The sequence below is a fragment of the Rhagoletis zephyria genome, unplaced genomic scaffold (assembly GCF_001687245.7).
Source record: "Rhagoletis zephyria isolate East Lansing unplaced genomic scaffold, Rhagoletis_zephyria_1.1 Rzeph_scaffold_01393, whole genome shotgun sequence".
In the NCBI taxonomy this organism is placed as follows: Eukaryota; Metazoa; Arthropoda; class Insecta; order Diptera; family Tephritidae; genus Rhagoletis; species Rhagoletis zephyria.
In genome coordinates, this window is record NW_016158477.1 from 71706 (window position 1) to 81565 (window position 9860).

The window sequence follows — 9860 nt, forward strand, 5'->3', positions numbered from 1 at the left end:
TATTTTTAAACAAGGTTTGGAGGTCTGATTTTTAGGGACTATGTTGTAGAATTGACCATATTTTTATAAAAAAATTGCGAAAAATATAATAACTAAGAAACAATTGCCCGTATTGCAAAAAAATCCCTGTACGTCATCTTTATTGATTTTATCTGGTTAAAAATTATTATTTTTTTTGTAAACCGAGTTAAAAAGATAACATCATAACCAGATAACCAGTCTGATGTGAATACCCCTATAGTTGTTGTTGTTGTTGTAGCGGCTAGAACAACCCCGCCCAGGACGCTTGGTATCTCAGTCATTGTCGTCAAGTTCCACTAACGGCAGCCCTAGGAAGCGTGCAGCAGGGATGGTCCACAGGGACAAGACCGTTAGGGTTGTCGGGTTTTCCGGGCATGCGAAGAGATGTTTCGAGTCATGTGGGGTCTCTCCGCATGCCGGACACTCATTTGGCACATCCTCGTTCAGTCTACTCAGGTAGGTGTTTAACCTGCTGCAGTAGCCAGAGCGAAGTTGGGCTATTGTCGTTCGTTTCTCCCGAGGCAGATGAAGCTCCGTCTCGTCTATGTCCGGGGGCGGTATGCCTAGAACGGCATTCACAGGTCTAGAGTCTACATAACTCGAGATTGACTCCCTGTGAATGCCGTTCAGGGCCAGTCGGTAAGCTGACGGGTCCAGAGGTTGCTTGATGAACCTCTGAACTTCGTCCGTCAGTTCATATAGATGCCTCCTGACGTGCCTAGGCGAGGGCTCCTCTGCAAGCAGCTGTCTGTTTGGGTGGCCACTTCTCCCCGTGGAGATGATTTTCGGGCGACATCAGGAGGCATCCTGTCGCTGTCCTGAGTGCGGTGTTCTGTACAGTCTGTAGCTCCGTCCACTGCGTCCTACTAGTCCCCGGCGACCACACTGGCGCTACGTAGTTTAAAACCTGCCGGCCTATTGCCTTGTATGTTGCCAGCAACGTTTCTTTGTCTTTGCCCCAAGTACTGCAATCTAGCGACTTGAGGACCTTGTTGCGGCTCTTTACTTTATTGACAAAGCGGTTGCGTGCGCAGAGAAGGAGAGCAAGCTGTCGAATGTTACTCCGAGTATTTTGGGGTTATTCACCGTCGGAATTGGTGTGTCATCGAAGTGAATTCCCAGCGGTAGCCTGACCTCCTTCGTCCAAGTTGTGAACAGGGTCGCAGAGGATTAAGTAGGGGAGAGGGCTAGACACTTTGCAGTGAAGAAGCGAGAAAGTTCGGAGAGATACCCGTTTACTTTCGAACACAGGTCATCAATTCCATTCCCAGTCGCCATGATCGAGCAATCGTCGGCGTAAGAGACAATCGAGACTCCCTCTGGTGGTTGAGGGAGCTTTGAAATGTAAAAGTTAAACAGTAGCGGGGAAAGGACACCACCCTGAGGAACCCCCTGTTTTATTTTTCGCTGCTTACTCGTTTTGTCTCTAAACATTACCGACGAATGTCGACCACTCAGATAATTTGCCGACCACCGTTTGAGCCTCTGTGGGAGAGAGGAGGCCTCTATATCTTCTAGTAGCGTGGAATGGCAGACGGTGTCAAACGCCTTTGACAAGTCCAACGCTACTAGAATCGTTCTCTCACAGGGACGGTTTCGGTTAAGGCCACGAGTTATCTGAGTGTTTATGGCGTTAAGTGCTGTTGTTGTACTGTGCACTTTACGGAAACCATGCTGATGCTTCGCTGGGGTCAGGTGGTTTGTGAAGTACGGGAGTAGCAAGGCCTCGAGTGTCTTCGCTACCGGGGAAAGGAGTGTAATCGGACGATACGAATCTCCTTTGTTGGCGGGTTTCCCCGGTTTGAGCAGTGGGACCACTCTCCCCACCTTCCAGATGTCTGGGATGATGAGAGTGGCCATTGACAAGTTGAGGACCTCCGTTAGGTACGCTACCCCCGCAGGACCCAAATTTTTCAGCATCAGCATGCATATTCCGTCGGGACCCATGGCTTTGGAGGCTTTCGCCTTCCCGATGGCCACCTGAACTTCACCGCAAGTGAAAGCAAGGGGGGCACAAGTTGTTGGCAGTTTGTGCAGCCTTCTGGTCACTCGACGCTTGGCTTTGTCCACCGGAGGATGCAGTATGAACTGCCGGCTAAAATAGCTCGCGCATCGCTCCGGGTCCGACGAAGCATGGTCGCCGAAGGAAATTTCGACTCTGTCGTCGTGCTTCGTCGGATTAGACAATGACCTCACGGTTGACCAAAGCTTGCTCACACCAGAGGTGAAATTACAAGTCTTCAGATGCTCCTCCCACTTCTTCCGCTTATGTACGTTTACTAGTTGCCGAATCTCCGCGTTGAGATCCCTGATACGGGGATCTCCGGGATCGGCCTGACGAAGGCTATCACGCTCATCGGCTAGAACAGCCGCTTCGGCAGGGAAGTTTGGACGTGGGTCCGATATACACCCTGCCGGTATGAAGCGAGCTGCAGCAGCAGTGATAGCCCTGCGGAACTTACGTTCACCGAGGTGGACGTCGGTTGGTGTGGGGAGCGCTGTGAAGGTGTTTTCAGTAAACTCCGCGTAACCTTTCCAGTCAGCTTTAGAAAAGTTGACATAGGTCCGGTGTTTGGCGGAGGCAAAGTCGGTTGGTTTATCAATCGAGATGACTATGGGTAGATGGTCTGATGCTAGAGTCAGCATAGGTCGCCACGTTATGCTGTTTATCAGACCAGCGCTGACTATTGTGATGTCTGGCGAGCTACTGCAGTTACCCATAATCCTGGTGGGTGCGTCGTCGTTCATTGTGCAGAATGTCGAATCGTCTATCTGCTCAGCCAAGTCTGTTCCCCTACGATCGTTTGACAGGCTTGAGTGCCAAAGATCGTGGTGCGCATTAAAGTCACCTACTACCATACGGTTTTCACCTCTGAGGAGCGCACCTATATCAGGGTGATATCCTGCCGGGCAGCAGGTGACAGGGGGTATGTATATATTAAATATTTCGAGCTCGACATCGCCTGACCGGATAGCGATGCCCTGACATTCTAGGGTGGTATCCCTGCGGTCGATGTCTGCTTCGATAAGACGATACTGCACGGTGTGGTGCGTGATGAACGCTAAGCCACCACCATTATCTCGCTCGCGATCTCGACGGTGCACGTTGTACCCGGCACAATTCAACAAAGTTGAATTGCTGTGCCACTTCGTCTCTTGGACCGCAGCTATCAATATACCATGGTGACACATGAAGACGGTTATCTCCTCAATCTTGCTCTGTAGCCCGTTACAGTTAAATTGAAGGAGCTTCATTTGGTTCGGGAGACGTGTCGTGATGTGGGGTGTAAGGGATGTGTGTGTTCTTACCGCCGTTGGCTGTGTGCGCTGCTGTGATGGTTGCCGCCCTGTGGTGGTGGCGGGAGGCGTCGCAGTTGAGGTCTGCGACCGAGCAGCGCAACACGGGCCCTCGAAGTTCCCAGTCCAACCAGCCAAGGCAGGTGTTGCACTTGACTGATGTCACATTACGGGATATCCTGGTCTGACATACCGTGCAGATTGTCGGGGGAACCAGGATTTGTTGGCGGCGGCGTGTGGGTGGTGGTGCGGTTGTGTGTGTTATGTGGTCTGTCGTGGCTGTGGTTGGTCTGTGGTGTTATTATGTTGTTGTGCGTGGGACTGTGTAGGGCTGCTCGGGTGGACTGAGGTTAGCCGTGGAGGCTGCTCTGTTTGAGCAACAGGGGCCACGTACGACGTGTCCCTGTCGATGTGTCCGTAGCAGACTCTAAGGTGACTCCACCCCTCGCAGGCATTACACTTGACTGAGATGGAGTTGTGGTGTAGTCGTCTCTGGCATACACAGCAGGTGTAGATTTCTGACCTTGGGTTTGACTCGATGCCAGCCCTGAGTAGAAGAATACGTAGTGAATGTAGCCCTATGGACGAACAACTTCTGAGATACTTCGCCGACCTAAACGGGGTTAGATCGCCGAAACAACAGCCCTTGGTCGGGTAAAACCCGAGTCATTCCGGTACGTAGAACCGGCTGTCGTGGGAATGAATACCCCTATAGTATTAAGGGCCGGTTGTTCAATGTCTAGTTAATACAAAATGGAGGTACAAGGTAAAATACAACGACTGCCTTATCGATTACATGTTATATGCATGATGTCGAAATACTCGATAGTGACGTTTAACTGGGAGGTAGTGAAAACCAGACATTGAACAACCGGCCCTAACATGTATCATGTGATCATCATAAGAGCCTTAAATAGCTGTTTAAAACAGGGACATAACAGCTATAAGGATTGTCGGAAAAACGTTGTTCCATTGCTGTTATCAGATGAGAAATATTTTTTATTTCGCCGATATATATTCCCAAATATATTCGGCAATTTTTGGCAGTATCGAAAAAATGCGTTATGCAGTCAGAAAAAAAAAAATTAAAATCAACGAGATTCTTTAGCAACTTAAAACTTGCACATTATAACCCTGTAATTTAATGAGCTATTAAACTGCATAACCGAAAAACTCTAAAAAATCTGCTTGCAGATTTTTTATAATTTTTGCACAAAGTTTGAAATGTGTTTATATGGTATTTGTTATATAATGATTATCGATATCAAAAGTACTCAGAACTCAAAAGGATCGACAAAACCCAATTTTTAGTATCGATACTGAGTACTCCAAAGAACTCAGTACTCACAAAAGAACAGGAAAGTACTCAGTAATCAAAAAAGGAACTGGAAAGTATTTAGAACTTAAAAGATCTCGAAAGTACTCAGTATTCAAAAATACTCTGTTCCAATCTTAGCTTTGATACATGTACTCAGGATCGATTCAAATTACTTTTTATTAGGTATCGACTATTCAGAAAGGATTGTACTCAATTTGACGTTTCAATAATTTTCAAGTACAATACTTGTACCCAGTACAGTAAGCCATTCATTTTACGTAATTTGGGATTCATATATTAATTTGAATAAAATGCTACCAACTTATGTGTATATTTAAAGAAAGTACTCAGTACTCTGAAAAATACCCGATCCTTAGAAGTATCGATACCAAAGAACTCGATCCTCAAAAGTACTCGATACTTCTACGGTATACCGTATATCCGCCATAAAAATTACCGTAAATCCACGGTAAAAACTACCGTATATCCACGGTTAAAATTACGCAACAATTACCGTATATCCAAGGTAAAAATACCGTAGATCTATGTTAAAAATTACCGTATATCCACGTAAAAGGTGCTGTACCACTGCTCCGGCAACACAGAAAGGAGAATAGTGAGTAGTAAGGGTTATAATCCCTAAGCGCGGCCGAAGGCTACCTACGCAGAAATAAGTTCTGTCCCACTTCTCCGGCAACACAGAAAGGAGAATTCTACGTAGTAAGGGTTATAATCCCCAAGCCTGCCAAAGGCCGCCTACGCATAAAGAAGTTCTGCCCCCTTTCTCCGACAACACATAATCCACGTAATACACATATCCTCTTACCGTAGATACTCACGCGCCAAGGTAACTTTTACCGTAGATCCACAGTAACAAATTACCGTAGATCCACGGTAAAAAATACCGTATATCCACGGTAAAATTCGTGTATACACGGTAAAATTAAATTTTTGGTGAACATACGGTAATTTGTTATCTTGGATCTACGGTAAAAGTTACCGTGGCGCGTGTGTGTAGACACTGCCAATAAATAAAGTGCAAGTATCAATANCTACCTACGCAGAAATAAGTTCTGTCCCACTTCTCCGGCAACACAGAAAGGAGAATTCTACGTAGTAAGGGTTATAATCCCCAAGCCTGCCAAAGGCCGCCTACGCATAAAGAAGTTCTGCCCCCTTTCTCCGACAACACATAATCCACGTAATACACATATCCTCTTACCGTAGATACTCACGCGCCAAGGTAACTTTTACCGTAGATCCACAGTAACAAATTACCGTAGATCCACGGTAAAAAATACCGTATATCCACACGGTAAAATTAAATTTTTGGTGAACATACGGTAATTTGTTATCTTGGATCTACGGTAAAAGTTACCGTGGCGCGTGTGTGTAGACACTGACAATAAATAAAGTGCAAGTATCAATCGACTTAAAATAATACCTGTGTTCGTATGGAAAAGTAGCTTATGTCGAAAGGCTGACTTTAATATAAATCGGCATTTGCAGTATACGATTGCGAATGACTCGCTGGCGCTGAGCCGTTGAACAACTTTTAGCAAATAAACGTGCAAGAAATAGTTCCGATACTAGCAAGTCAATATTCTTACTAAGTCTCATCAAAAAATTCCTTGTCGTTCAAAGAATAAAAGCTACTTTTCCATACGAACACAGATATAAGCTACTTTTCCATACGAACACAGATATACTTTGCTTTTAAGATTTTTTAAGTCCTAACCGGAAGTTTGTTTAGCAACTCTATCCGATTCTTTCACTTGTTTTGCATATTTATTGCTATTGTTTGGGCACATTTCCTTTTCCGCTATGCCTTCTCTATGCTTCTTCCTCTTGCATTCCCATTTTTATTTTCAATTTCCTTTTTGCGATGTGTCCGTCTTTTCTGATTTACACATTCCCACCCTCTTCTTTGCCATACTTCACTTCCCATTCTCATTTCCCGCATACCCCACCAGCGCGATCTACACAATAGACCAGTAACACAAAAACAAATCCAAGTGAAGTAAAAAATAACAACACTACTACGGCCAAAACTGCCAGCACGAGCAGCGACGCGAAGGTAAATTATGGAATTTGGTTGGCTCGCAGGCAACCGTCTTTTATGACCCCTGGCCAAGCTCGTGAATTACCCACATCCAAAAGGATTAAGAAAAGTATATTAATATAGTATATTATATCTAACTTACCATTTGCATCCTGGATTATACAGTTGATTTCACTTGTCGACGAAGCAGCAGCGGACGTTGTTGCTGTGACTATAGTTGCAGTCGAATGCGCCATTTTTCGTTTCGTTTAATCGTTGTCTTCCCCTTGTCTTTTGCCTTTTTATCTGTCCAATTTCCACTTTACCGTTGAGACACCTACGCACCGGAAAAGGCTATAAGAATTGCCTGAATATTATATCCTTGAGCTTAAGAATATCAGGCTATTCGTTTGTGGAGTGATTCGGTTGTTTTTGGGATTATTGAGTTATCTAAGTCTAATTTCTTATCGCTATATCTTCCCGCCTTTAGCCCCAGCTACCAGAAACTGCAGTAGATTATCTGGCAATAATTCGAGGAATATTCTATCTGCGAAGTTGCTCGATTCCAAGTATATTTTACGATTCCTTTAAAGATTTTTCATTTGTTCTGTTCGAAGCCTGCTGCACAATGGCTTTTACTATTAGAATTTTCTTTTTCAGGCTGTGCCTTGCTCGCTTTTTTGTCGTATCGAGGCAGAAAAATTTTTTATTCGACTCAAAATGGCGAGAGCAGCAGCAGCGGCAATTCGAATGCCCCACCGCAGCAGCGCGTTTTCCAACCAGCACACACACACGACGAAGTGAAAAATACGATTTTTTCCAGCCAAATTTAACCCACTTACCCGGCCCGGATTTTTATCTGCTTACTTGCAAAAAATATACAAAAATTTAAATTTTAGAATTCCAATAATTTCAGAGCATTCGGTTAAAGTTAAGATAAAGAAATGTTTGCACAAATTTTGCCTTAAAAAATTCGAGTGTAGAAAACGCGACTTGCGATTCTTTCGACGTGATACAGAAAGAGTAAGCAAATGGGAATGATAGAGGCCGATAGCGCTCAGCTGATTGTAGCGCGCCAAAGCGACCAAATCACGCATCTAACAATGATGCCACTTTTCAATGTCGATAGGGGGATAATTTCATTCTTAAACTGAGGTAACAAAATGCATATATACTTTATAACGACACTTTTGTTTAGAATATAATTCATAATGATAAACAAGCATTATGTATTTTCAAATATCTGCATATGTATGAACATGCATTGTTCTTCAAAGACTACAGACATAATCTAAAGTCGTATATATCTGTCCGACCCTAATGTCAAATTTAATGCACTAGAGCCGTATTAAATACTTTTATAAAATCAATACATAATTGGAAGCATGATAAAAACATAACCACTATAACTATATTTTTATCATGATTGGAACTGGAAAATAATCCTCTTACAAAACTCTTGTTATATTTCATTAAAGAAAGAAGTCATATGCATAATGTAGAAAAAATGTTATCCATATATGTATTTTTTCTCAAATGTAAATTTGCCAGTGGGATTTACTAAATACATATGTATGTGCAAAATTATTTTATGCTTACTTTTAATACGGTACATAATCTGAAATGACAATAATCTGAAATCNTAGAAAAAATGTTATCCATATATGTATTTTTTCTCAAATGTAAATTTGCCCGTGGGATTTACTAAATACATATGTATGTGCAAAATTATTTTATGCTTACTTTTAATACGGTACATAATCTGAAATGACAATAATCTGAAATGTTAATAATGATTTTATTTTTCTATACTACTGAGCTAGAAATTCGTAACATTATCCAAGCAACGTTCCCTAAAGAATCGACAAGGCTTTCGTTGCACCTCACCGCCCTTTGTTGCGCCTTTGAAGAATTGTGTTAATTTAGGTCCTGAGTATTTTGGTTTTGGATCTTCAGGTTCGTCAAATTCTAATTCGTATACTTTATCCGCAAGTGCATTTTCCGCAGTGGACCAGCTAAATCGGACAAGGCGCGGGAACCCAAAAAACATGTCCAAATTCTCACTGAGAAACCGTTTAGTGACCGGATCACCTGGATAACCACTGCCAAATTTGTTATCAGGAATCCTGATGCCTTCTGGGAATTTCCAAACCTTTAATGCGGTGTCACGTGTGACTTTGGCACATATACTGGCAGCTGATACAATGGGATACGTAGAATCAGCCTTTTTAGCCACAGTGATATTGAAATCTGGAAAAATGCCTTTCAACTTGTCCTGATATTTCTCTGGCGGTCCTACAGTATCGACGTAGACTTCTGAAATGTTTACACCTTCGGCAACAGCACGTTTTATAAGCCCAATGGCTGAATTCATAGATACTTCATTAAGCGAACATTTGGTTCGTCGCAGCATACTGGTGCTTATTATGTTCGGAGATATAATTTCCACAGCCCACCCGACGCAAGCACGTGGTGTTTCCGCTGTATTCATTTCGTTAAAAATCACCTCACGCTTTTCTTCAGTCAATTGCTTTGAGTCCGCGCAACCCAAGTCCTCTAACACTTTTTTGCTACTTATTGGACAGTAAGCGATGCCATAAACCATTGGACCTAGCACCGGCCCTCGACCAGCTTCATCTACACCTAGCATGCATGGTTCGCGCTTGCAGATGTCAGGCAAATCTTGGAAATAAACTGTGTTCTGCGAATTATCGTGCGCCGCTATGAATGGCCCCAAATTTTTCAATGAGTATATTTTATTCACCGTAACTTCAGGTTCAGCAGAGGATTCATCAGGCTCCTGCTTCAAACCTCCTGTGAGGGATTTCCCTTGCTTGATTTCTACTTCCTGGCCGACATCTTCCTCATTCTTGACAACTGCAATTTCAGACTTTATATCAACTCCATAGGCTTCCTTCTTTGCCATTTTCTTAACTGGCTCATCCTGATCAGAATCCATTTCTACCCACTAGCAGCTGCTTCAATTGGTTTGCTTGTACACAGGTACGTTCTGTTTTTTGCAAGTTTACTGCTTATTTTACGCGCCATCCAATTTGTTTACGTTGGTTGCCACCCCTTCCCTCAAGGCGAATTTATACAAGGTGGAATTGATGGCGAATTTAGATTTTCGCCGCGGTACTTATTAATGTCAAAAACAAGGCGAATTTATACAAGGTGGTAGCA

At 43.4% G+C, this 9860-nt stretch overlaps 2 protein-coding genes and 1 long non-coding RNA gene across 7 annotated transcripts in view; 1 reads left to right on the forward strand and 2 right to left on the reverse strand.

The window, feature by feature from the left end:
* Dp (transcription factor Dp) overlaps positions 1–9860 on the reverse strand; it is a 47730-nt gene that overhangs the window by 11122 nt on the left and 26748 nt on the right. Inside the window, exons 1-2 of one of the 4 annotated variants that reach the window (XM_017617340.1) lie at positions 7520–8292; positions 6841–7014 (exon numbers count right to left, since the gene is read on the reverse strand). In XM_017617340.1, the coding sequence (XP_017472829.1) occupies positions 6841–6934 (94 nt within the window). In that variant the 5' untranslated portion in view covers positions 6935–7014; positions 7520–8292. Of the gene's footprint in view, positions 1–6840; positions 7032–7519; positions 8293–9860 lie in introns of those variants that run through there. The other 3 variants (XM_017617339.1, XM_017617341.1, XM_017617342.1) reach the window with 3 other exon arrangements.
* On the forward strand, positions 7021–8195 carry LOC108363839 (uncharacterized). The gene is made up of 2 exons (XR_001847663.1): positions 7021–7246; positions 7338–8195. It is a non-coding gene; the product is annotated as an uncharacterized LOC108363839 (long non-coding RNA).
* Positions 8378–9749, reverse strand: LOC108363837 (ribonuclease H2 subunit A). 2 transcript variants are annotated; one of them, XM_017617344.1, is made up of 2 exons: positions 9442–9749; positions 8378–9378 (listed from the first exon to the last, which is right to left on the reverse strand). In XM_017617344.1, the coding sequence occupies exons 1-2, from the start codon at positions 9634–9636 to the stop codon at positions 8497–8499; spliced, it is 1077 nt and encodes a 358-aa protein (XP_017472833.1). In that variant the 5' UTR covers positions 9637–9749; the 3' UTR covers positions 8378–8496. The 2 variants fall into 2 exon arrangements, with proteins under 2 accessions (XP_017472833.1, XP_017472832.1); XM_017617343.1 differs by having other exon boundaries at positions 8378–9749.

Coding starts and splice junctions, on each gene's coding strand:
- LOC108363837 (XM_017617343.1), bottom strand. CDS start 9,636: ATGGATTCTGATCAGGATGAGCCAGTTAAGAAAATGGCAAAGAAGGAA.